The sequence below is a fragment of the Ochotona princeps genome, chromosome 15 (genome assembly GCF_030435755.1).
Source record: "Ochotona princeps isolate mOchPri1 chromosome 15, mOchPri1.hap1, whole genome shotgun sequence".
In the NCBI taxonomy this organism is placed as follows: Eukaryota; Metazoa; Chordata; class Mammalia; order Lagomorpha; family Ochotonidae; genus Ochotona; species Ochotona princeps.
In genome coordinates, this window is record NC_080846.1 from 6419749 (window position 1) to 6447102 (window position 27354).

At 53.5% G+C, this 27354-nt stretch overlaps 1 protein-coding gene across 2 annotated transcripts in view; it reads left to right on the top strand.

Moving 5' to 3' along the window:
• Nucleotides 1-3582: 3582 nt before the first annotated feature.
• Nucleotides 3583-27354, top strand: part of PLA2G6 (phospholipase A2 group VI) — a 45417-nt gene continuing 21645 nt past the window's right edge. The window contains exons 1-5 of one of the 2 annotated variants that reach the window (XM_058673656.1): nt 3583-3703; nt 15783-16158; nt 21361-21576; nt 22490-22673; nt 24353-24540. In XM_058673656.1, the coding sequence (XP_058529639.1) occupies nt 15950-16158; nt 21361-21576; nt 22490-22673; nt 24353-24540 (797 nt within the window). In that variant the 5' untranslated portion in view covers nt 3583-3703; nt 15783-15949. The remainder of the gene's footprint in view (nt 3704-15782; nt 16159-21360; nt 21577-22489; nt 22674-24352; nt 24541-27354) is intronic. The other variant, XM_004589509.2, reaches the window with a different exon arrangement.

Here is a 27354-nt window from a genome sequence, read left to right on the forward strand (position 1 = left end):
GCTGGGACTGGAGGGGTAAGTCCTGTTGAGCTAGACTGCAGAACCACCTGGAAAGTGCAGAATCTGGGGTATGGAGTGGGTCCAGTAGGGAAACTGTGGGCACTTCTCTGATGGGATGCAGCTCCCACTGGTGAGCATGAGAACCAGGACTGGGGGCGGGCCTGGTTGGACAGATAGTGGAACCTGCTGGCAGAGTGAAGGCTGGTGGGTGGAGTCAGTTGTGTTGTGTTAGACTTCAAGGCCCAATGATGTGTATGGGAGCTGAATGGGATGTGAGACAAAACAGTCCAGTTCACCGCACATGCTGGCAGGCACAGGAACGACGGCTGGGGGTTGGCCCAGTGAGGGTTATAGGAGGTTGCTTTGACTGGGCTGCAACTCCTGATGGTGTATGTGGTGGCTGAGTGTGTGGGGGAGGGACTGGGCTGGGCTGTAGCACCCAAAGGTTTGTGTAACAGACGGGGTAGGAGATAGATCTGACCTAGCAATTGCAACTATCAGTGTGTGTGTGTAAGCTGATGTGGGTGACAGAAAAAGCCAGAACCCACACTGGCAGGTGCACATGAGAGTCAGATCTGGGATCACTTCAGACAAGATTTCATTGAGGGCCCCCAGCTGAACCACTGGACTTAGAACTCCAACCATGGGGAGAGTGGCAGGACCTGTGTGACCTGACAGTGGAATGCATGTGTCTTAACGGGGTCTCCTCAGTTACTGAAGATTGTGTGGAGTACTGCGTACCCAGATGCACATGGATTAGGCAGTCCATTGGAGCCTGCAGAAGACATCTGGTACCACACCAGAGGAAGAACGGCAGACCAAACTGATCAACTACCCCAGAGAAGCTTGACAGCAAATTTCTGGGTGAGTGGAGACGCTGGTGTGGACTGTGTCAGCCAATGGACTTTAGAAAGATTTCCTCATCCTTGGATCTGGGAGGTTGACAACATGTCAGAACCGTCAAAGTCACTTGAACAGAACCCTCAGAGCATGCTGCACATTGGGAATGCTGAGATGACATCTGGTGGTCATTCCCCATCCCTGGGTACGGAGGCAGTTGGGAAGCTGGGTGTAGCTTCTCCCCTTGTCTCCCCTTTTCCCCCAGATATAGGAAGAAGATAAGGAAGGTATGGAAATGCTGGTCTCACCTGCTTTCCCCTAGTCCTCGACCCTTACCACCTTGATCAACTGTGTAAACATCATCAAAACTAAAAAAAAAAAAATTGAAGATGTATTTGTTTTTACTGGAAAGGTAGATATACAGAGAGGAAGATCTTCTGTCCCATGATTCATTCCCAAAGAGACCACAATGGCTGGAGCTGAGCCAATCCAAAGCCAGGAGCCAGGAGCTTCTTCCAGATCTCCCAAATGGGTGCAGGGTCCCAAGGCTTTGGGCCTGCTTTCCCAGGCCACAAGCAGGGAGCTGGGTGGGAAGCGGGGCTGCTGGGATTAGAATTGGCAACCATATGGGATCCCAGCACGTTCAAGATGAAGACTTTAACCACTATCGCGCTGGGCCTAAAAATTTAAAAAAGAAAAAATATGAGGATGCGTGTGGAAAAGGGACAGCTGCACAGACACTCACACCCACACAGCCCAGATTCCATCCTTGGGGTCTTCGAAGGACAGATACTGACATCTGGACACTCCTCCATCTTGGCAGGACACACCCCCTGGCTCAGCAGGGCACACCTCCGTCTTAGCAGGACAAGCCCGTCTCAGACCCGAGCCAGTCACATTCAACATCTCACTTCTCCACCTGGTTTACCGTCTGTGGGTCTTCCTCTCCTAGAATGTGAGCACCACACAAGTGGGGATTTTTGTCTTATTTACGGCCCCAAAGACCCTGCCTGGCACGCAGTGGAAACTCCTGTGGCTTGGGGGATGGAGAAGGCAAGGCTTACTTCCTCTTCTCCCAGGGGAGGGCATCTCCCCTTGGGGGATCTCAGGGTCTTCACGTGCCATGTGGGGATAATTTCATAGTTGCACTGCTTCTTGGGGGTAGCCAAGAGCACCCAAAAGACGGGAGACGCGTGATTGAACTCTGTGCATGTGCCTCTGTCCAGGAAAGCAGCCGAGTGCCCTTGTTTCTTTCCCTGATTCCCTCCCTGAGCCTGCGGCCCTTTGTTCCCTCTTTAGCAGTCCCCGATATCTGTGCACTTGCTTTCTGCCACCCCAGGTACCCACAGACAACCACAGGCAGCCATTTGATGAGATGGCTCCACTAGTATCATGCCTCCTGGTACCTGGTTCGAGTCCTGGCTCCTGTACCTCTGACCCAGCACCTCGGGGAGGCAGCAGGTGGCATGTCATTAGCTGGGGCCCTGCCACCCCTGTGGGAAGCCCTGGTTGAGTTCTGAGGCCCTGGCTTTGGCTAGCCCAGCCCTGGCTGCTGTATTTATTTGGGGAGTCATTTAACAAACAGACAATCTCTGTCTCTATCGCTCTACCTTTCAAATAAAATGAAAAAATAATTGAGAATTCTAGAAATTATTCACTTATTCCTTTCAAATGACTTCAAAAATAAAAAAAGATTTATTTAAAAGGCAGAGTTGGGGCTGGCATTATGCACAATGGATTAAGATGATGTCTGTAATACTCGAATCCCACGTGGGTGTTAGCTTGAGTCCAGCTGCTCCATTTCTGATCCAGCTCCCTGCTGATACACCCAGGAAAGCAGAAGAAAATGGGCCAAATGCTTGGAACCCTGCCTCTCACAGGGGAGACCAAGCATGGAGATCCTGTCCCAGCTTCAACCAGGCCCAGCATCAGCTGTTGGAGCCATATGGCAAATGAACCAGCAGATGGAAGAACTCTCTTTTTCTCCCTCTCTCTCTCTGCAACTATTACTTGTGTTTACTACTCACTCAACAGTTTCCACCAGGAGTACCTAGAAAAAGAATAGCTAGCTCCATCAGACGCTGAGATTCTAGCTTATCCACTTCTTCTGTGGCTCTTGCAGTGTATGTAATAGTTGGCCCAATTTTCATGGGCCTTTTCAGCATTTCGGATTTGGTGTGCCTGTTGCCCAACTTGCTTTTACTTACTTGAAAGGCAGAGTGACACAGATCCTCACATGGCAATTTTCCTATACTGAATTTTCCAGCACTACACAACATTCTATCAGTCTTACATCACAGACTAAAGCAGTTACTGGTTGGTTAGCTGGAACTCCAGTTAACTGGACAACCCCTGCACAACCTATATTTTTTTATTGGCTAAATGTGTCAACCCTAGCTCGAGGGTATCGGGCAAAAATCAATACTGGTTCCTCCCTGTTACACCCTATGCCTTAGTTGATTTTATTTTTATCTTTACGAGCAGTCATTAAGCTAAGTTCAGATCCTACACCCACGTCCACTATAGCAAGTCGAAACGAATACGCAGGTCGGGTCTCCTTGCCCCTCATCAATATGTCTACCAACGAGCCGTCACGCGCACCTTCCGCCCCGCACAAACATGGCCGCGAGCGCCGCCGCCGAAGATTGGCTCCAGCCTAAAGCCCGTCCCCTCTCGGGGACGAGAGCTCCTTCTATTGGGAGCCCCGCCCCCGCCGGCCGCGCGCGCGCACGGGGGCGGGGCCGCAGCGGAGCCACAGACCTGGGTTCCGCGATTGGCGAAAAGCAGCGCCCTGATCGACACGTGACGCGGGGCTCACTTGTTTGCGGAAGTAGGAGGAAGTACAAGTGCTGAGTAAGCCGAGGTGAGTGACGGCGCAGCGGGGGCGGCGCCCGGGGCGCCCCATCCCTCACCTCCTCAGCGCCTCGGTTGTGGACGTCTTCGGCGGGACCCTTCCTCGTGCCCGCCAGTGACCCTTGTGTGGCCCCCTCAGTGTCCGTTCTTCGGTGCCCCGTCGACCCCCAACTCCCACCCTGTGACCGCTGGTGTTAAGCCGCAATCTGTGTTCCCCAGGGACCCCAGCCTGGACCCTGGTACCCAGTCTCCCAGCTCCATCAGCCAGCTCCCTCCCCCAGCTCTCGGCCACCGCAGCCCTCCGGGGCCCCTCTGGCCGTCTCCGGCTTCTCAGCTCCCCTCAGCCCTGCTGCTCTCGGGGTCTCCCACCCCCTCTCAGGTGCTCCCCTACTTCCCCCTGTCGCTCCAGCCGCCCCCACTTCTCGCCCGCGCATCTTGTCCCCTATGCCTCTAGCTCTCACCTGACCAGCTCTCTCTACCCACGCCCTTCTCCCCCGCTTTGCGTCCACCTCCTGTCTGCGCCCATCCCATGACCTGGAAGTTGGTGCGTGTGACCAAGTGACCATAGGAGAGGAGGCTGCTGGGTGTGGAGTGGGGACAGCTCTGGATCTGCCTCCTCCTTTTTTAATGGGCTACTCACATGACCTTGGACAAATGGCCTTCCCCTCACCTGCCCTGTTCCCTAGCCAAACCGGACGACAGGCCTGTTTGACTTGGCAGCTTTGAAGCTCCACCACGAGGCTGGTCGTGGTGTTTTTGTTATTGGCTGACTTAAAACGTTCTGGAGTTAGGAGGCTCATTTTCTTCACCTGTGGTGGGCATGACTGTGTCTCCTGCCCTCATAGAGTGACTTAAATTTTAAGTGAGAAAATGCACGGAGCAGAGCTTTGCCACAGTGGCAGGCCATCCAGGTGTGTAGGTGCAGTATTGTGTTGTTGGCAAGAAGGAAAAGGAGCAGAAAGGAAAAGGGATGCAGTATCAGCCTGCAGAGGAAGTTAAGCAGCAGGCACCTGTCCAGTGTGTGTACCTCAGCAGTGTTTATTCACCACACCTGTGTACCTGTCCTTTTAGATTTGTTATCTCTGTCACTGAGTCATTCAACAAGTGTGAATTGACTTAAACGTAAAAAAAAAGATTTATATGTATTTATACATTTTTTAAAATTGGAAAGTCAGATACGCAGAGAGGAGGAGAGACAGAGGAAAACCTTCTGTCCGATAATTCACTCCCCAAGTGGCTACAGTGGTCAGAGCTGCGCTGATCCAGTCCAGGAACCAGGAGCCTCTTGCGGGTCTCCCACACGGGTGCAGGGTCCCAAGACTTTGGGCCATCCATGACTGCTTTCCAGGGCACAAGCAGGGAGCTGGATGGGAAGTGGGACAGCTGGGATTAGAACCGGCTCCCGTATGGGATCCCAGTGCATGCAAGGCGAGGACTTTAGTTGCTAGGCTACTACACTGGGCCCTAAACCTTTTTGTTAAGAAAAAAAAATTATTTATTGAAACGCAGTGAGACGTAGAAACAGAGTGTAACACACACAGAGAGACAGAGGTCTGCCATCCTCCGACTCACCCTGCAAACGCCTGCAATGGCTGGGACTGGGTCCAGTGGATGCCAGAAGCCTGGGATTACCCCAGCTCTCCCCTGGAGGCAGTAGGGAATCAGGTGCTTGAGTGGGTTAGCAGGAAGCTGGACTTGGAACCAGAGGCTGATCCTGAACCCACGCACTCTGGTATGGGATCTGGACCTATAAGAGCGCTAGGTGGCCCGATGTGTAGCCGGTGTTGCCCCTGTCAGCCGCGAGGAGGAGCCGCCAGAGTTTGTGCTGATGAAAGGTTGGAGCATGAGTGAAGACCACGGTTCAGTGGAAAGTGGTTTTTGATTTTACAAAAGCAACACACATCCGGTTTGTAAATTTGCATCTTTCTGTGGGTTAGTGATGGAGTGCAGGGCATTAGTAGGGATGACAGGAACTGGCCAGCCCTGCCCTCGCAAGGGTGAGCTGCTGTGGCCCAAGACCCATGGTGCTTAGCAGGGACAGCCTGGAGGGTGAGTGTCAGCGCCTGCCTCGTGGACTCACTTGGTTTTCAATGTGCATTGAATCATGGAGGCTGGTGACAGCCCTGCGCTTGCAGCTGCGGTCCCCGTGTCCACACATTTTCTTCCCTTCCATGAGTTCCTTCTTCCTCTTCCTCTTTCAAAGATTCATTATTATTTTCTTTTATTAAAAAGTCAGATATACAGAGAGGAGGGGAGAAAGAGGAAGATCTTCTGTCCGTTGATTCACTCCCCAAGTGGCTGCAGTGGCAAGAGCTGAGCCAATCCAAAGCCAGGAGCCAGGAGCACCTTCCGGGTCTTCCACGTGGGTACAGGGTCTTCAGCTGCTTTCCCATACCACAAAGCAGGGAGCTGGATGCAAAGTGGGGTTGCCGGGATTAGAACCGAGCACATGCAAGGTAAGGACTTTAGCCGCTAGGCTACCGTGCTGGGCCTGGGTTCCCTTCTTAGGTGACAGGTTGCCCCTGAGAGATGGACAGGAAGCGTATAAATGCTGTGTGTGCATACATACCTTGCCTGTGGGTGTTGTGTTGTTGGGCAGTGGCTTTCTGGGAGGGTGTGTACTCAGTGTCTTTCCCAAGGATTTAATCCTGTGCTGCCATGACTGTCCGGACCCATGTTCTGCTGGTCTCCTCCAGTCTCACGTCTTTAGCGCTGTGTCTGCTGGGACAGCCCTCCCACGCATATGTAACCCAGTCCAGTGGGAGCCTTGCCCTGAGTGGGGGGCCCATGTGCCTAGTTGCCCACTCAGCAGCTGCAGTGAGGATGTTACACATTTAGAATCAAGCTGAGGTCCCCACAGCCTTCTCCTCCGTCCCTTACCCAGCCTAAGCTAGCCACTTCCCTACATGGCAGCACTCTTATTCTTTCAAGTTGTTGAGGGCCAAATTGTGAACTTCTGGAAACCTTCCAGTTTCTCCCCTCCCCACCCCCCCAGCGCCCAACCACGTGCTGGGTTAATGTGCTGCTTGCCGGCTGCAAGTCCTCTGTGGGTCCTCCCCTTGCTGTGTGTGTCCGACCCAATGTGACCTCCCTCATCACTGCTTGCTGTTCCCAGAGCTCACCAGATGTGCTGCAGCTCCAGGGCCTTAGCACCTGCCCATCTTCACCTTGATTTTCGTGTGACTTTTGCCATCTCTGAAATTGCCATCTTTGCCTCAGCACTCCTGACCCCCAGCTCTGCTTTCATTTTTGCTCCTTAGCAGATAATCAGTGCCTAAAATCTGTATTTTAAAACCCATCATTTAAAATTCCATTTTTCCATGCATTAAAAATTATTTTTATTGGAAAGGCAGATCAGATTTACAGAGAGAAGGAGAGATAGAGAAAGATCTCCTGTCCACTGGTTCACTCCCCAAGCGGCCACAATGGCTGGAGCTGAGCTGATCCAAAGCCAGGAACCAGGAGCTTCTTCTAGGTCTCCCATGTGGGTGCAGGGTCCCAAGGCTTTGGGCCATCTTTGAATGCTTTCCCAGGTCACAAGCAGGGAGCTGGATTGGAAGTGGGGCAGCCGGGATACTAACTGGTGCTCATTTGGGATCCTGGCACTTGCAAGGTGAGGATTTAGGGTGAACCATCCTGCTGGGCTCTCCACGCATTTTTTTAAAAGTGTAGTGTTATTTATTTGAAAAAGAGGACAACAGAAAGAAAGACTGCTCTTCTGTCTGCTAGTTCATTCTCTATCTGTAGCAGCCAGAGCTGGGCCCAAGTCTGAAACTGCATCTGGTCTCCCATGTGTAATGGTGGGGACCCAAATCCAAAGGGGCTGTCCTGGGGCCTCCCAGCAGTGCATTGGTAGGAGGCTGGCTCAGAAGTGCTGTGGCAGAGACAGGCACAAGTTCACCCCTAATTACTATTTGTAGCCCTTGCTGGAGTGCAAGTCCCGGGAGGGGAGGAGCAAGGGTTTTGTCTGTTTTATTCGCTGTTGTATGCTCGGCCTACACCAGTGCCACTTGAAGTCCTTGATAAACATTGTGCAGCAAATCAGAAATTGCCCACTGTACACATGACATCAGCCCCTAAGGTCTTTGTGGGTTGCCTATGGTTTATATTCCTGGAGCTACAACCACAGTTCTTTTTCACTGGTCTAGCCATGTGGAATTGGTGGGGAGGTTACATGCCCTTTGTTGGTGTCCCTGAACATGTGAACAGAAGGGCCTTTCTGGAAAAGACCTTGGCTGGGTTTTTATTTTTATTTTTTGTTTGTTTTAAGATTTATTTATTTTTTTTGGAAAGTCAGATTACAGAGAGGAGATACAGAAAGAGAGATCTTCCACCTGCTGGTTCACTCTGTAAGTGGCTGCAGTGGCCAGAGCTGAGCAGATCTGAAGCCAGGAGCCAGGAGCTCCTTCCGGATCACCCTCGTGGGTGCAGAGTCCTAAAGCTTTGGGTTGTTGTCAGTTGCTTTCCCAGGCCACAAGCAAGGAGCTGGATGGGAAGCAGGGCCACCGGGACATGAATCGGTGCCTATATGAGAAGCAAGGTGAGGATTTAGCCACTAGGCTATCACTCTGGGCTCAAGGGTCTTGACTTTGAAGGGACAATAACTGCAAGTCCGGTTCAGCTACTTTGGTCCTGCATGCTGGGAACTGGTGCCCTGGAGTCCTACTTGTTGGTGTGGGTCCTTGGTGAACTGTGTTATCCCCTTGTGTGTGTGTGTAATATGTAGTTTGCAGAGTGTAATGTGGCGAGAACAATATCATAGCATGTGGCTCTTTTGAGGGTTCAGTTGGAGTTCCTCCAACTGGAGGAGGCGGTTAGCCCTCAGTGGGTGCTGATGTGGCCTACCAGGGTGAAGGGTGTTAGGTGATGGGAACGCACTGTCCCCAATCACGCCAGGCAGAGTCTAGCAGGAGCTGGGGGCAGCATGAACTTTGGAAAGACAGTTCTTCATGAGGAGGCCCCCAGGCTCGAGGGGAGGTGGCAGTTGTTAGTTATTTAAAAAAGGTTAGAGTTCTAGTTCATACGATATTACGCGCAGCTAATTCCCGCAGCCTGGTTCTTTTCCGTGAGCTTAAAACACCAGATGCAATGAGGTATTTTAGGAGGTTTATTCCAGCGGGGCAGGAACAGGGTGGAGGTGGTGGAGATCAGCTGGGGTGAGGGAAGGGAAAAGGGGAGATGGAGGCACCTGGGCCTCTTACCTGCAGGCAGGCCTGCAAGGTGTGTGGGGCGGGGATTGGGAGGGATTGAGGGCAGGCCCCAGGGGATTGGTGCCTGCAGGTGAATGCCTAGGGATGATTGGTGAGTGGGCGGGGTTGGGGAAGGGGCTAGAAGATTGAGGGTGGGATTCTCAGGTGGAATGCAAGGTTACATCTGCTTGGTGGATGGCTAGACCAGAGCGAATTTCGTGAGCTGTAAGGAAAAGGAAATGGCGCCCAGTCCGTGGTGAGATATTTGAATAACTCCTTCAGAAGTAGCTCTGACTTGACCGCTGCCCTCATCAGCCTTTCCTCACACTAAAGTACCCACTTTATGCAGGCCCTTTGCCTCATGGCCATTTGGGAGTTAAATGAAGAAGGCATGGGTCCAGCCCTTCGGTAAGACCCCGTCCCCCATTTCCAGTGTGGCACAGTGGGCCACAGAGCTTCCCTATGTGGCAAATAAGGATAGCGATCACCCCTTCCCTGTTTCTTTATGACCTTGGAGGCTACTAGCCGACCTGAGAACCATCCCTCACCACAAGGGAGATGGCAGTGAGAGGATGTCACCCAGCGGGAGTGACATGCTCACGTGCTGGAGTGGTGTGGGCGTGACTGCTGCAGGAAGCAAGCTGGGGGCCACAGCACACTTGGGGCTCTGATCAGGCCCCTGCACTCTCACCTGGCTCTGCTGTTGCCATGATGGGGCGGTAGGCACATCCCCATCCTGCTTCCAGCCAGTGCTCGTCATCCTGCTGGAAGTGCTTGGGACCACATGAGGCCTGGTTTCTGCCACAGGCAGCTCTGTGGGTGCCAGAGAATCCCCACATGGTCGCTGCTGGGCGGTCTGCTTCCTGGCCCCTGGCCTTTGGGGGCTGGGCCACACACACCCTGCGCCCTAATCCAGCAGTTGACTTTGACCCAGGTGAGAAGGGAGCAGAAGGGCTGAGAGTGAGACAGCTCAGCTGTCAGTGCCCTGACGATGGCGTCTTAGGACGAACTTTGCAGACTGGAGCCTGAGGGCCACTCACAAAGCCCAACAGGTGCTGGAGAAAGCATCTGGGCCCATGAGTGAGCTCAGGAGAGGCGTCAGCTGCAGTGGGAGAGGGCAGTGCTCATGGGCACCGAATTAGGTGCCCACACAGGAAGTTGATGAGATGGGCCCTCTGCTCCGCAGGCTCCCCCACCCCCAGCAGGGCTGGGCCACTACCCAGTCCTCTTCTTGAGCCTGTCTTGAGTCCCCTCTGTATCTCCAGAAATGACCCTTGGGCTAGAAAGGGTTTTATTTTGGTGGACATAAACATGTTCACTTTAACTGTCTGGTTTTAACAAGTCATTTCTTTTTCATTTATGTCAGACCAAAGATCTTCTATTTGTGACTCGTTCCCCAAGTACCTACAAATGAATAAGGCTGGGTCAGGCAGAAGTCAGCGGCCCATGTGGGTGTCAAGGACTGCGTACTTGAGCCCTCACCTGCTGCTTCCCAAGGTGCACATTAGCAGGAATTTGGACTGGGAGGCAGAGCCAGGAGGCCCTGTGGTAGGAGATGGGGGTGTCCCAGGCGGTACCTTCAGCCTGCCCCACATCCCGCTCACATTTGCTGTTTGGGTACTCAAGGTGGTGTCCTCTTGGGGCCCCATTTTCTTTCTCTGTGAAATGGGGCCAGTAGCCCTTGTTCTCTCTGCCCGATCCCTCCTGCGGAACCTCCAGCAGTCCCTTCCCATCTCCTTTGATGGAGACAAGCAGGCAAGCCTGGCCTTGGACAGGAAACGGGAGCAGTTGGGGGTAGGGAGAACCGGAAGTAGGGGACCCTCACTATAGGGGACACATAGTTGGTGCCACAGTCTCCAGCACCACAAAGGGCCTGGCTTGGGTTTGTGACTTTCTGCTGTGCTGAGAAGGCTGTTTGGTGCAGCCAGCATGCCTGGGGACACACGGTCTGCTCAGGTGACCCTCGTGTCACTAGTGGGCCCTTCAAAAGTCCAGGTGAGGGGCAAGAGGGAAAGTAGGGGTTAACATGAAGAGTAGGCAGCTGGGAGAGGCTGGGAGATGCTGAGGGGTGGGGAGGCATGGAGTAGAAGGGTGCCATGACCTCCCCACTGCCTGTGAGAACCACCTGGCTCTGGGCTGGGTGTGGGGGTGGGAAGAGGAGGGTGCAGGAGGATGGGAACCGAGGACAGAAAGGAGAGGGCAGTGTGAACCTGGGCTGTCTCCTGCCTCACCCCGTCCTCATTGGCGATGTTCCAAGATGTGGCTCCGAGCATGCACTTCCTGTCTTCCACCCCATGACCATGGTGCCCGCTGTGTGCCCGCTGTGTGCCCTTCCCTCTGCTGCGTCATTGCACCCTCCCGCCAGCCCCAGACAGCTGTCTCAGGCTGTTCTGCCCCCGAGACCATGCTGCTGTTGATGCAATGCCTGGGAGGCACCTGTGCCAGCCTAGGGGGTGGGCGCATGGGCTGGGGCACTGCAGGGAGGCTCTGACACAGGCAGAACCCTCACCTGAGTCGGCTTGTAGGTGCTGGGTGCTCTTGGTTCCAACCCCTCTCCTTCCCCAGGTACTTGCGGGAATATTCCTATTGCTATTCCAAGCCTGGACTGACTCCCCCACACTGTGTGAGGGCCCCCATCTTCCTGTCTGCAGCTCCCATAGCTCAGCCAGTGCCCCTACTTTCTTGGGAAGTCATAAACATTTTGTACACTGTCTGGAAAATGTGGGTCTGTTTTCTCTCAACCGTCAGTTTTGTAACATTGAAGCTTCCTGCTGGTGGCCAAGGCCTGTTGGGTGAGGCCCAGCAACTGCCTGGGGAAGGCTCAGGGCTGCAAGGCGTGCTGTGTGACCTTGGTCAGGGATGCTCTCTGTGCCTTGGCTTCCTCACCTGTGGAGGAAGCAGGGAGCACGTGCTGGGCTCTCAGGACAGGGCACAGGAGCACACATGTGTTCGGGATGGTGTTTGTCATGGAGCATGCCATCTGGCACTAGGAGCAGTTTCAGCCACAGGGGTGCAGCAGTGGAGTTGGGTTTAAGGTTAGGCCAGCCTACAACCAGGTGACATGGCAGGGGGAACAGCACCTTCAGGACACTGAACTGAGCTACATCTGGGAAGGAGGACTGGGGCTCTCCACATGGAAAAGGGGTGGGGAGTACTCCTGCCAGAGCAGCCAGGGCAGGTGCCGAGGTTGGGCAGAGTGATCTTGCTCGGTGGAACTGTGCATAGTTTGTAGTGCACAAGGCAGGGGCTCCAGGGCTGCAAGGGGATTGGGTGAGCCAAGCTGTGCAGGGAAGCAGGTGGCTTGCACGCTGCCTTGCTGCGTTACAGTCTCCATGCCCCTGTGCCAGTGCCGGTGTGGTTTCACCCACGGTGCTCAGGGTCGCCTGGTAACCACATGTGTAGTCATTTACCCCAGTGGAGACCAAAGCCACCTTTGTGCCACAGTGCACATTGAGGCGGGTGCCCTGCCTTCCATTTGGGAGTGTGGGGCTCTTTTCCTGGGGTCATGGCATGAGGGGGTGAGGAGTGCCATTTCTTTGAAAGGAGGAGACAGACTCACCTGCTCACGCTGCATCTTGTGGCTGCTCAGGGAAGGGCACTGCGGCATATCTGGTCACACCCTCAGCTCCGGGGTTGTGGTTCAGTAAGTCTTGGAGTGCTGGCCCAGGGAGACTTGGGGTAGGGATGAGCCCAGGAAGGTGAGCCAGCACTCACCGTCTGCTGGGGGCCTTCACTCACCAGGGTACAGGTGAGGAAACAGACGCGGACGGGTCCAGTAGCTTGCCCGCAGCCATGCGGCTGGTCAGCACTGAGGTGAGGCTCTGACCACAGATCTTGATGCACCTGCCTCGCACACCCTCGGGAGACTCCCACGACGGTCCTGTATTGTGCCTAACCCTCCTGGGTTTGGCTTCCTTATTTATTTTTATTTTTTTTTTATGTTAAAAATAAATGCAAGTTCTTAACCACCTTCTGTGACTACCTCATTGACATTTCAACTTTAGTTTATACACAACATATAACATACATAACATAAAATGTTATACATAACATCATATCATCTTAAATTAAGGCAAACATGTGGTATTTAACCTTTTGGGATTGGCTCATTTCCCTTAGCATTATGGTTTCCAGTTTGGCCCATTTGGCTACAAAGAACTGCATTTTGTTTTTTTTAATGGCTGAGTGGTATTCCATGGAGTAGATGAACCATAGCTTTCTTATCCAATCCTCTGCTGATGGGCATTTTGGCTGCTTCCATGTTTTTGCAATTACTGATTGTGTTGCTATGAACATAGGAGTGCATGTTGGTTTCTCATAAAACAAGTGTTCTGGATATATTCCTAGGAGTGCTATTGCTGGATCATACGGTATGTTGAATTTGAGTTGTTTGAATATTCTCCATACTGATTTCCATAGAGGCTGTACCAGCCTGCAGCCCCACCAGCAGTGGAGTAGGGTTCCCTTTTCCCCGCAACCTCGCCAACAAGTGTTGTTGGTGCTTTTATTCATGTGGGCCAGTCTTACTGGCGTTAGGTGGTACCTCATTGATGTTTTAATTTGGATTTCCCTTATTGCCAGGGAACTTGAGCATTTTTTCATATGTTTATTTGCCATTTGGGTTTGTTCCTTTGTGAAGTGTCTGCCCATTTCCCGTGCCCATTTCTTGAGTGGCTTGTTTGTTTTGACATTTTGGTTGTTTTGTAGTTCTTTGTATATTCTGGAGATCAGCCCTCTATCACCTACGTAGTGCGCGAAGATCTTCTCCCATTCTGTGGGTTGCTTTTTTACTTTGTTGATTATTTCCCTTGCTGTACAGAAGCTTCTTAGTTTGATGAGGTCCCATTTGTTTATTCTGGTCTTGATTTCTATTGCCTTTGGTGTCCTTTTTAGGAAGTTGGGACCTACCCCTAGATCTTGCAGAGTATTTCCAACATTTTCTTCCAAAAGTTTGAAGGTTTCTGGATGTAGGTTTAGATCTGTTATCCATTTAGATTTGATCTTAGTGTATGGTGAGAGATGTGGGTCTATCTTTTTGTTTCTGCAGGCTATTAACCAGTTATCCCAACAGCATTTATTGAATAGACCTTCCCATTTGCCTGGATTGTCGTTTGTCTTTTTGTCAAAGATTATTTGGCTGTATCTGTGTGGGTTCCCTTCTGGTGTTTCTATTCTGCTCCATTGATCTTCCTCTCTATCTTTGTGCCAGTACCACGCTGTTTTGATAACCACTGCCCTATAGTATGTCGAGAGGTCCGGAACTGTGATTCCCCCTGCTAACTTCCTTTTCTTCAGGATGGTTCTAGCTATCCATGTTTTTTTGTGTTTCCAGATGAACCTTTGGATCATTGTTTCCAGTTCCATGAAGAATGTTTTGGGCAATTTGATTGGGATTGCGTTGAATGTATATATTGCTTTTGGCAGTATAGACATTTTAATGATATTGATTTTACCTATCCAGGAGCATGGGATGTTACTCCATCTTTTGAGGTCTTGTTCAATTTCTTTTTTAAGTAGTTTGTAGTTTTCTTCAAATAGGTCTCCTACATTTTTGGTTAGATTTATTCCCAGATATTTCATACTTTTCTCTGTTATTTTGAATGGTATCTTGCTGGTTAAATCTTTTTCCATCTTGGGGCTGTTCGCATACACTATGGCTGTTGATTTTTGTTCATTAATTTTGTACCCTGCCACTCTACCAAGCTCTCGTATAAGTTCTAGCAGTCTCTGTATTGAGTCTCTTGGCTCTTCTACATAAAGAATCATATCATCTGCGTATAGTGAGAGCTTGACTTCTTCGTTTCCCATTTGGATTCCTCTGATTTCTTTTTCTTGTCTTATGGCCTCAGCGAGTACCTCTAGGACTATGTTGAATAGTAGTGGACAAAGTGGACATCCCTGTCTTGTTCCAGATCTCAGTGGGAAGGGTTCCAGTTTTTCTCCATTCAGTATGATGCTGGCGTTGGGTTTTTCATATATTGCTTTTGGCTTCCTTATTTTTTAAAGGTTTATTTATTTGAAAAGCAGAGAGAAAGAAGGAGAACCAGAGAGATGTCATCCATCCACTGGTTCACTTCCCTAACAGTCTCACTGATTAGAGCTGGGCCAAGACTTGAAGAAGCTCTCATATGGAAGGGAACAAGCGCTGTAGGCAGCGGCTTAATGCGCCACAGTACCAGCTTGCTTGATGTGCTCTTTTAGCAGGTAGCTTTCTGTCAGAGGCCTAAGGTGGCCCGTGACCATCACCTGGCTTTGGTGGCAGCACTGGAAGGCAGTGGGATCCTAGGAAATTGCAGGGTTAGCTTTGTCATCCGCTCCAGGGACAATTTCCGTGGCAGAAAGTGGCCGTGTGACTGACAAGTAACATCACCTCCCAATACCTGCTTGCTGTTTGAAAGTCTTGCTATTGACCTTCATTTTGAGGTGTATATTTGGGGTCTCTCTGTCCATCTCAGGTATACATTCGGGGTCTCTGTCCATCTCATTGAACTCTTTGGGGGGCAGCAGTAGCAGGAAGCACAGGGTTTAGACAAATGCTTACCAGTCCCCCCTCCTATCCACCAGCATGTCCTGTGAGCCTGTTGCCTTTTTGCCATCTCCTACACAGAGAGGAGGAGCCGCTGGTACTGCTGGAGGCCCTGCAGTGACACCCTCTAAGCTCTCTGTGTGTCCCAGAGTGGTCTATGGGACCCCATCCATCCCAGTGTGTCCCTGCCCCTACTGGGCACTCACGGTGCGTCTCCCTGCCACAGTGTCCCTTCTGGAGACACTGGGGCAGGGCATGGCCAGTGGAGGTCCCCTGGGTTGGGGCAACCCAACAGGGCAGCCATCTCAATCCGCTGCTAGCCTAGGGCTCTAACCCGCACTCAGCACCATCTCTTTCTCTCTGCCCCTCTTCAGGTCCCAGCAGGCCCAAAGGTGGGGACAGCGCTGGTGGGCACCGATTCAGGTGCCCGCGCAGGAAGTTGATGAAGTGGGCACAGGAGACAGCCCAGCTGAGCAGAGGCCCTGTTTTCTTCTAGACTGAGGGGGAAAGGCAGAGGGCCTCCCCTCACACCTCGCCCAAGATGCAGTTCTTCGGCCGCCTGGTCAACACCCTTAGCAGCGTCTCCAACTTGTTCTCGAACCCGTTCCGGGTGAAGGAGGTGGCTGTGGCTGACTACGCCTCGACCGAGTGGATCCGAGAGGAAGGACAGCTGATCCTGTTCCGGAACACGCCCAACCGCACCTGGGACTGCATCTTGATCAACCCCAGGAACTCACAGAGTGCCTTCCGGTGGGTGCTGGCTGCCACCTCCACCCTTTCTCTCCTCCCATGCCTCAGTAGTTCTGGTCGGGGTGGTGTGGCAGCAGGAGTCTGGTTCCATAGGGAAATGGAGGCAAACCTTGGACACCTGGGCTTCAGAAACCGCTGGGAGGCCAGCTGCTAGTGATAGCCTACAGTCCCAGTGTGAGTGCAGACAGTCCAAGCAGTCTGTCCTTCCACTGGCCATGGCTGGACTGGCCGAGGGACAGGACGGGCTTGCACCTGCCACTGAGGGCTGTGGGGAAGGCCCATCTGCCTAGGGCGGTGGGTCTGGGAGAGATGCTCAGCCCTGCTGTTGGCATGTCCTGCCTGGGGGACTCACCTGCCCTCTACTGCAAGTAGCCAGCCAGTGTAGCAGCAGTGTCTCTTGCCAGGGTTCCAGACTTGTGTTGGTGATCCGGGCCACTGTGTGGGCAGACCTTAGCTCAGGCCAGCACTTAGTTCTCCCACATTCCTGTTCTCTTGTTTAGTTGGGTGGTACCTTCTGGTTCGCGAGATGCTCTGCTGTAGGGTCCGTTAGCACCCCTCCATGGGCTCCCCTAACCCCACCAGGGCTGGGCTGTCGTCCAGTCCTCCTCCCGAGTCCCTCTTGAATCCCCTCTGACCCTTGGGATAGAAGTGCAGTTCTCCCCACGTGGCAGCTGTGGCAGCAGAGGGTTGGGGTGACATCTGCTGTTCTGTTACACTGCCCTGAGTGGCCTCCCTTCCCCAGACCACCACAAGGTCCCGGATGGCTGCACCAGATATAGCTCTTTCATCCTCCTTCCCAGCCAGCCAGGCAGCAGGGAAGGCATCTCCCTCTCTTTAGGAACAGTTCTTGGAGGGGCACCCTCATTTGGCCCCCTTAGACACAGTGGAGTGGAAGGGAGGCCCAGAAATATGCCCAGTTGTTCCAATCTGGAAGTTTTATTGCACTTTCCAGGCCACAGTCACTGTGTATGCAAGCCCCTGCTGTCTGGGCCTTTCCCCTTGCCCCTCCTCCCAGCGTTTTTTGATGCTGCTCTCACAGTGATGTTTCCTGAGGGCAAATCACGTCATTCCCCCAGCTTAATGCTTCTAGAGCTTCCTGTTTCCTTGACATCAAGTGTTTGACCCAGCAACAGGGCGCCATGTGACTGAGCCTCTGCTTCTCCGGTCCCGGCTCTTGCCACCTCGTGTTCCTGACCTTTGGCCAGGCTCTTATCCTGGCCTTGAAAGCTTCCTGAATTTTTAAAATTTGTTTAAACTGGTCTTGAAAGAAAGAGACTGAGAAATCCTCTGGCTGCTGGATCACTCCCTAAATGCCCTTCATTCACTCTCCCAGATGCTTGTCGTACTCAGGGCTGGGTTAGACAGAGCCAGGAGCCTGATCCTCCATCTGAGCTTCCCACGTGGGTGACCAGGACCCAAGTCCTTGAACCATCATGTGCTGCTTTCAGGGTGTAAGTGAGCAGGCAACTGGGATTGAAGTGGAGGCGCCAGGATTTGAGCCAGGCCAGGTGCTTCAGTATAGGATGCTAGCATCCAAGGCAGCGGCTACAGCCCTGTGCCTGACTCCCTCTGCCCCACCTTCCCTGACCTTAGAAAGAAGTACAGGCTTCTACTGCGTGTCTCCAAAGCACCCCATCCCCACAGACCGCAGGAGGGGCAAGGCAATGTCTTATTCACACAGTGTGCCCAGAACCCTGCTCAAGGGGGGCAGCTTTGTGGAGTGGATGGATCTGCTGTATCTGCTCCATTTTAATAGAGTTTCCCAATGCTGCCATGTGCCAGGCTCCTTATCCTAGAGGGGCAGGAGTCTGTCCAGGGTAGTAGAGGGAGTGAGGCAGGCAGGCAACAAGAAGAGGAGGGTGAAGGTTGCAGAACTGGTGCTGCCGGGGCCTGGGGAGGGAGGGCTGTCATGGGGCAAGGACGAAGCTGCCGAGGAGCGGCTGGGCTCTGCACATGAGACCTTGGACCCCACCATTTGTGAGAAACGGGCTTGGCCTACCAACCTTCTTTTTCAGGCCCTGAGATTCCACCCCCACCCTCAAGCCCCACTTCATTCCCCCTGGAGAGCTCATTAGGTTGCCGTGTCACATGCGGGGCCTGGCGGAGACGGGGCCATGACCCTGTGTGCTGGCTGTGTCAGGTACAGCGTCAGCATCTACCGCATCCTCAGGTTTTCTCCCCCAAGGCCATGGGCCCCGTGACTTCCTTACCAGGTCAGGAGCCTAGACCCTGGCTGGTACAAGGGCAGTGCCCATGGAACCCACATTTCCTCTGAGCATCTTCTGTCCCCACAGACAGTGGCCAGTTCCTGCCTCACTGCAGTCCCAGGATGCCAAGGAGGAGGGGATTGTTGCCGTTGGTTGTCAGAAGGCAGGCATGCAGAATTCTAGTGCCTCGCCTGACACCTCCCAGTGGATCAGCAGCCGAGCTGTTCCAGCTCCAGGGTTCTGGCTCTAGACCCTGTCTTCCTCCTCTTCCTGGCCCAGGGCAGGATGCCCAGCTGGGGCAGGGGCAGCCGGGCACCCCGTGTCTGACAGCAGGTACAAGCCTTGAAAAACTCGTGGCTGTGTACCTGGTCCTTCTAGCACCAATACTCCTGTTCCTGGGATCGATTAATCATTTGCCACTAACATTTCCAGCCAATAGCTGCTTCCTGATGCCCCCAGCCAGCCTCTTGCTGGTGTCATAGCAGAAACAGGACTGCACGTTCAAGAAAGTGTGTGGAGTGGGAGACCTTGGTCTCCCTAGGCAGGTGGGCCAGACTGTGACCGTACTGTAGGGGAGCATGTTAGGGGACCTCGGATGAGCATGAGGCGGTGTTGCAGCCACGTACCTCAGGTACCCCGTGTGTGCATCATCAGTGGGCACAGCAGAGATGGCTTGGCTCTGCCCTCCAGAGACTCAGCCAAGAGCCGGCAGGGGGAGCTGTGAACCTGCACTGTGTGTGGGAAACACTCCAGTGGGACCCATGAACCCCTCAGTTCCTGAACGGCTTTGCCCCTGAACGTGAACTTCCTCCTGGCCAGGTGGCTGAGACTGAGAAGCAGGGCCCTGCTGAGCCCCTTCTGTGTCCCCTGTGCCAGGTGTGGAGCAGGCACACAGCAGGTGCAAAGCAAATATTTGTTGTGCGGTTGACCGAGCCCGTTATCACCAAAGGGAGTGTGACAGGAGGCACTGAAGAGGATTGCACTGGGGTAGTTGGGGTGCGGGTAGACCTTCAAGGGCCAGAATGCGTTGCCGGGTGGGAGGCATGCGAGAGAAGGCCCTGCAGGGAGAGGGACGTGGCAGGCAAGGGCAAGGCAGGGCAGGGTGGTGCAGGAGCGCTCTGGAGAGCCCATGGTCAGCAAAGCAGCGTGCTGGGCTCTGAGGAGAACAGTCCCAGTGAAAGGTGCCCTGTCCTCCCCAACATGCCCGGGGCACATGTGGCCCACAATTCCAGGAGGCTGGGGGTCCAGTTACCACCCCTGGTTACTTTGTTTCTGGACTTTTTATTATTTTGTGGCTCTCCCAGTTAGAACACAAGCATTGGGAGGGCAGGATATTTGATGTGTGTTGCACTCTTATCTGTCCTTGGCATGGAAGTATTTGAGTCGGGTACAGGTCACCTGCTCTGTAGATGCTTGTTAAGCCAGGGAGGACTGGCTGGACGTGCTGCCTGGGTGTGCACTAGCCCCCAGCCCCTGGCTGGTGTGTGCACCTGTGGAACTAGATGCAGATGCCCTTGGTGCCTTTGGAGGCCTGGTCAGAACTGCATGTCGCCTTCCCGAGCACGAGGTCTGCACACGTGGTCTGTGGCACAGAACTGCTTGAGACAGTGGGGTAGGGGCTGTTGGTCTCATATTTCCCATGGGGCTAAGAGAAGAAAAACTTTTTCCCCAAGGACGTAAAGCAGCTTAATAACAAAGCATGAACTGAAACCCATCTCTGGAAATGAATAAAATCATAAAGTGTGCTCATCAGAGAAAATTTAGAAGCTATAGAAGCAGATAAAGAAGAGCATTTATTTATTGTGCTACCATTGTACACCAAGGGATATGTTCCTTTAAGTTTTTTGTTCTTTACAACTGTGTGTGATTTGTATTCGGCTTTTTCTAGTCAGAAAGACCTGTGCTGTATGTATTTTATGTATTTACTTTCATTTTATCTGAAAGGCAGTGGTAATAGCTCAGTTCACCGCCTTTGTGTGAGTGGCAGGGACCCAAGGCATCACCTGCTGCCTCCCGGGGTGCGAATCCCTAGGCAGATGGATCAGAGCAGGCTGGTGAGGGCTGGGGGTGCCCCAGGTGACCACCTCACTGCCGACCATCACCGCACAGACATCCCCCTGTCTTCGCACTATTTCATTGTAATGGCTGCAAAATAGCCCATCCTGTAGGTGTACCACCACTCATATGATATTCTCTAGCTGGACGTTTCAGTTAATAAGTTTCCTTTTTCTTGCTAAGATTTATTTTATTTATTTGAAAGGCAGAATAGTGAATAGGCAAGGCGAAAAGAGAAATATCTTCCGTCTGTTGGTTCACTCCCCCCAAATAGTCATGGTGCCTGGGGTTGGACCAGACTGATGCCAGGAGCAAGGAGCTACATCCGAATTTCCCACATGGCTGCTAAGGGATACCAGTATTACAGATGGCGGCTTAACTTGCTGAGCCACAACACCAACCTCCCGCTTACTTAGTTTCTGTTAAGTGCAAGGAGGACTGTCAGATGTGAAAATCAAGTTAGAAAGTGGATATGACAAGGCTTTGGTCAAATAAGATACAAAAGTGTTGGTACTGAAAGGAAGGCAGGAGGGGAGAGGGGGAAATATTTTCAAACAAAAAGACGTCTGAAGGGCACATCAAGGTGCAGTGGGTTAAGCTGCCACTTGTAACAGCATCCCCGTCAGAGTGTTCGTTCAAGTCCCAGCCTCTCTGCTTCTCATCCAGATCCCTGCTTGTGCACCTGGAAAGGCAGCAGAAGATGGGCCAAGAACTAGAGGCCCCCCCACCCATGTGGGAGACGGATGAAATTCTGGGGTCCTGGCTTGAGCCTCGTCCAGTCCTGGCCATCTGGGGGAGTGAGCTAATGGCTGGAAGATCTCCTTCTCTAACTCTGTCTGTACCTCTCTCCCTCTCACTGTCGCTTGGGGCACCCAGCAGGGGTGTGGGCTGAGCCCTGCCCCTTACACCTCTGTCCGCCTCCTGCTTTCTGCCTTCTCAGGCTCTTCCAGCTGGAGCTGGAGGCAGACGCTCTGGTCAACTTCCAGCAGTATACCTCCCAGCTGCCTCCCTTCTACGAGAGCTCTGCCCAGGTCCTGCATGTGGAGGTCCTGCAGCACCTGTGTGACCTCATCCGCAACCACCCCAGCTGGTCAGTGGCTCACTTGGCGGTGGAGCTGGGGATCCGCGAGTGCTTCCATCACAGCCGCATCATCAGGTATTCTGGGGCAGGTCAGGTGGACTGGCAGGGGCGGGCAGGTGGGGAGATGGGAGGAGGAAGGAGAGGCTTGGGGGCAAATCTCTAGGTTCTGCCTTTGTGCCCCTTTGTAGTTTACCTTAAAAAGAAGCAGTATTGCTTCCTGATCCAATCACAGCAACTTAGCTAATGACAAGGAGCATGGCCATAGTCTGCAGGGTTTAACAGGTGCCAGACAGCAGTGCCCTGAAGCATCATCATCCCAAAGACAGGTTGCAGCCCTATGCAGGGCTGCTCAGTTACAGAGGGTTGATAGGGGCCAAGATACAGGGCATCTCCCTCCAAATGCTTGGCTGCCTTTCTAGAAGCTGGACTGTCTGTCCATTCAGGTAGCAGACCCATCAACAGGTGCTGCTGCCAAGGGCATGAGGCCATCCTTGCTTAGAATGCCAGCTGGCTTCCCTGCCCAGGGGCAGCCCCTGCTCCTCTGGTTTTCCAGGGCAGACAGTTCCCGGCCCCCTGCCCTCTGCAGGGGGCAAGCATGCTCTTGGACAGCATGGTGCCCTGTGTCACAGGGCACCATGTGTCCATTTCTGAGAGCAGGCATGGCAGATGTGGTCAGTAAAGAAATGGGGCCCAAGGAGGCCGAGAGAATTGCTCACCCCGCTGCCCACCTCAAGCAAGTGTGTGCCCAGGGCATCTCTCACAGCTGTGCAAGGTAACCTTAAAGCATATTGTATCACATGAAGACAGGTTGTGAGTCAACCCTGACTGTGAACCGATAGGCTCGAGCCTGCGTGCCTGTGTATGCTCTTGAGCTCACATGAACAGAGTGTCCAAAGCTCCCAGCTCGAGTCCCCACTCCTGTGCTTGGATTTCCCAGCCCCCACCCCCTGTACCCTCTTTTGTTCCCTCCCTGGCTCTTGTCCTGCAGCGCTGCCAACAGCACAGAAAATGAAGAGGGTTGTACTCCCCTGCACCTGGCCTGCCGCAAGGGCGACGGGGAGATGCTGCTAGAGCTGGTGCAGTACTGCCACGCCCAGATGGATGTCACTGACAACAAAGGGGAGACAGCTTTCCACTATGCCGTGCAGGGGGACAGCTCCCAGGTGCTTCAGGTGAGTCCAACCACAACGCCCCACCCTGCTCCCCATACCCAGCAGGTGCCCCTGGGCTCAGATGTCACCCCTCGGGCCTCACCGTGCCCTCCGTCCTTGGGGCCTTGAGCACACACCTCCTGCAAAATGAACTCCAGGCCCAGCTCCAGTCAGTTTAGTTTAGCTTTTTTTCCCTAGCAGCCGGGCCCCTGTGCTGGGAAGATGGGTCACCCCCTGCCTGAAGGAGCTCATGGCTGTCTGGAATGCATCACCTCTTACAGGAACCCCAACCACAAGAACAGCTTCCTCTGGGAAGTTTTGTTCCAGACACTTCTGTTCCTCTCCCTGATTCCCTGGGAAGGAAACTCAGAAGGAAATTGTGTTTGGGCAGGTGGCATGATGTCATCAGGCTGGAAGGGAAAGGCAGACCCTCGGGGTGTGGCTTGTTGTCTAGGAAGAGCAGATGCTTCCAGCAGTTGTGCTTCTTGTAACTTTGGCGTATCCCACAGAGTGGGGACCTTGAGCCTATACCCCATGCTCTCAGCAGAGGGCATTCTTCACCTGCCCTGGGCATGCTCCCAGGACCCAGCTCAGTGCCACATGTGCCCTGTCTCCAGATGGGGCCAGAGAGCATGCGCACTGCTGGAGCCGTCCTTCGCCAGTGCTGCTGGGTACTTGGCCCCGTCCTCAGCGCCTGTGTGTGTTCTAGTTAACTCTCAGAACACCCTGGTGGTCCTCACTCTCTCTTCCTGGCCACTCGGTGGAGTTGAGAAATGTGCCCTTATCTTGGGATAGGCTTCTGGCCCAGTGATCACGCTGCCACCTAAGCCACTGATACGCCTTCCCAGAGGACCTGGGTGTGAATCCCAACTCTGGCTCCTGACTCCAGCTCCTGTTAACATAGACCATGGCAGACAGCAGGTGATGGCCCAGGTGGCCACCTGGAGTCCTGTGTGGAGTTCCCAGCGTCAGCCTGGCCCATTTCCTGGCTGTTGCAGGCCTTTCGGGAATGAACTCTCTTTCTGCCTCTCAAATAAACAAAGAAAAAATGTTTCATAAATATGGGCCACAAAGCTGTGAGAATGGGGTCGGCCCTGTTCTCCAGCCCCCATGCTTCTTCCCTTCACTCCTGTATCCCCACAGTCTGCCTGCCAGCCAAGCAGGGGTGCCATGAGGTGCCTTGGTGTAACACAGGGTCACAGTGGTGGTAATTAACTCCAGAGAGAGAGAGCTTTCAGTCAAAAGTGAGAAAAACAGAAAAACCCTCCAGTTATCTTTGGAGTGGTTAATTGAAAACAATATCTACATATAGAAACAGAAAGAATTCAAGCAGGAGAGGCTGTACAGTGAAGAACCAGGATTACTGTTACCTAGACTCCCAGTGCCCATTTGTTTCATGATTCAGAATCTTTTTCATGTGAGCCATGGCTGTGCCAGGCGAGCACCCCCACCCTGCCAACCAGTGCCCTTGTGTGTGGTTGGTGTCTGTTGTCTCTGGACCCTCTTTCGCCTATTGCTTCCTTTTTAAGGTTTTCATCAGTGTGCTCCTGGCATCCCATCTCCATCCCTCTGGGAGGGGGAAAGAGAGAGGGAGAGAGAGAGAGAGAGACACACGGCCTCCACGCCTGTCAAGGTGGGGGACCCTGCAGGGGGCCTTCTCAGTCCTGGGCTCCACCCAGCCTTGTCCTCCTACCTGTCAGCTCCTAGGCAAGAATGCATCAGCAGGCCTGAACCAAGTGAACAACCAAGGGCTGACGCCACTGCACCTAGCCTGCCAGATGGGCAAGCAAGAGATGGTACGTGTGCTGCTGCTCTGCAATGCCCGGTGCAACATCATGGGACCCAATGGCTACCCCATCCACACGGCCATGAAGTTCTCCCAGCGGGGGTAAGTGCTCTCCTGGCCTGCCCATCACCTGTCCTCCACACCCTCCTAACCCCCTCTGCTAATCCTCACATGTCAGACTCTGGGGAGAGGCCTCTCTGGGAGCTGGTTGGACACAGGAAAGCGCCTGGTAATCATGTTGTGAGACTTCTCGATGCACAAAGTGCCAGCAAGCAATAGACCTTGTTCTTCCCTGGGAGGTGCCCTGCTCTCCGACCATGCCCCTTCCTCTGTTACCCTGAACAAGTCCTCCTACCCCAGTCCTTGCCCTCTGCAAGGTCTACCTTTGCAGCTCCCTGAGCAAGGCTCTGGTGTCGGAGCCTGGCACAAGTGCAAGGCTGGAAGGAGCCCATGGCCTGGCGTCTCTGCTGCCAACAGTTCTGAGCAGCCTCATAACTGCAGTGTGCGGTGGCCTCTGTGCCCAGCGTGAAGCCTGAGATGCTTGGCCAGGTGGTCCCAGGGTCCGTGTGCTCCTGGGAATCCTCCCTTCCTTCCTAGCAGGTGCAGTGCTCGGGGCAGGCGTGGTTTCTCGTTTCTTCCCAGTTCCCTACACCTAGGAAAGCCTGTCTCAGGAATGTCCTCCTCCAGAGGGGGAAAGGGGATGTGGAGAGGAGAAGGGGACATGGGGTGAAGGACAAGAAATCTCCCATCGCTCTCCTATGGTCAGTATCCGGGTGGACTGACTGAAGGAGCAAGCAGCTGGGCCCTCCCGTCCTGCATTGCGCTCTGTGCTGTGCCCCTGCTACAGGTGACAATGAGAGAGAAGCCGAGCCAAGCGTCTCCTCCCAGGAATGGCCCGCAGGGAGCTCCAATCTCCTCCTGGTGGCTCTGTCACAGCTCGGACTGGCAGCCTCCTCTGCTGCTTTACAAAGGAGGTCTCAGCCTGCAGACCTGGTGCTGAGGCCCAGCCTGTGGGTTGGACTGAGGAAAAGGAGGGTACAGATCTTGCACCCTCTCTGGGAGTGGGCCTACACCCCCATTATGGCCAGCTGGGGCAGGTTAGCCATGCCCCTGGATGCCAGTCTGCTCCAGTCACTGGGCACAGCCTCAGGGCGGCCATTTCTCAGCACCCTGTGAGCAGATGTGTTGTCTTTGTTGTAAAGGACAGGAAGCCAAGGCTTAGAGAAAGATCGAGCAGCTTGCTCAAGGTCAGGCAGGCAGGCAGGCCTTATGGCGTGCCATCTCAGGCCCCTTCCACGTTGCTGCAGGTGCGAGCGGACCATGCCCCCTCAAGGCTGGAGAATACTCAGTTGTGCACATGCCCATCTATCACATTTGGCGGCCCCATTCATTCTTTTTTTTTTTTTTTTTTTTTTAAAGATTTATTTTCTACCACAAAGTCAGATATACAGAGAGGAGGAGAGACAGAGAGGAAGATCCTCCAACCGACGATTCACTCCCCAAGTGAGCCGCAACGGCCGGTGTGTGCTGATCCGAAGCCGGGAACCAGGAACCTCTTCCGGGTCTCCCACGCGGGTGCAGGGTCCCAAAGCCTTGGGCCGTCCTTGACTGCTCTCCCAGGCCACAAGCAGGGAGCTGGATGGGAAGTGGAGCTGCCAGGATCAGAACCGGCGCCCATATGGGATCCCGGGGCGCTCAAGGCGAGGACTTTAGCCACTAGGCCACGCCGCCGGGCCTGGCCCCATTCATTCTTGGCAACGCTCTTGCCTGTGTAAATCCTGCCTCAATGAGCAGGGGTCTGCATCACCAGCTCTGGTTGTTTCTGAGGTTCCGCTCCCAAGAGTGGGAAGCGAGGATTCAGGTTGCCCTATGGCTCTCTGTGAAGCAGGTCACCCTGTGAGCCACCAGGCATGCAGGGCAGGGACACAGGCAGGGGACAATGCAGGGAGCTTCAGGGTGGCCATGTGCCACCACCTAGAACTAGGTTCTGCAGTGCCCACTTGCATTGGGTCTGCACCCTCCCTGCGGACAGGCTCTGCATCCGCAGGTTGCCAGCAAGGAAACTGTGACTCTACCTCCAGTTTGTGAGTCTAAAGCCAGTGTCAGGGAGCTGCATTGTGGCTGATTTTGTCATCGGGAGGGCTTTCTGGAGGAAGTGTGCCTTACAGGGGTTCAGGGTGCCCTTGTCGTACCTTAATATACAGATTGGTTGCCTTATTTTTTTTTAAAGATTTATTTATTTTTATTGGAAAGTCAGATATACAGAGAGAAAGACCTTCCGTCCGACGGCTTACTCCCCAAATGGCCGCAATGGCTGGAGCTGAGCCAATCTGAAGCCAGGAGCCGGGAATTCCTCCTGGTCTCCCGGGCTGGTGCAGGGTCCCAAAGGTTTGGGCCTTCCTCAACTGCTTCCTCAGGCCACAAACAGGGAGCTGGATGGGAAGTGGGGCTGCCGGGATCAGAACCGGCGCCCGAATGGGTCCTGGACGCATGCTAGGCGTGGACTTTAACCACTACGTTATCAGGCAGGGCCGGCTTTTTTTTTTTTTTCAAGTCATAAATGTTGCTATGTGTATTTTAAGGTATAGGAGGGAAGTGATATTGACATGATACTCTTTACTGTCTGGAAACAAGTTAACATCTCATAGAAGTTACTTTCCCCTCAGTGGCCAAAGCACAGGTCAGCTGGTGGCTGAGTGTAATGGCTGAATAGACACAAGGTTATGAATTGTAGCCGCCTGTTGCACCCTCACACCCTTAGACCATTTCCCATTGCTCACCATCTTTGTACTTCTGACCCAAGTTTTCTTCCTGTGTGTGCCACCCCCGCTGTGGCTAATGACAGGATCTCCTCCCCTGCTCACCCTAAACTGTGTTGCACTGTGTGCATCTAGGTGGCTGAGGGCTTCATAAACA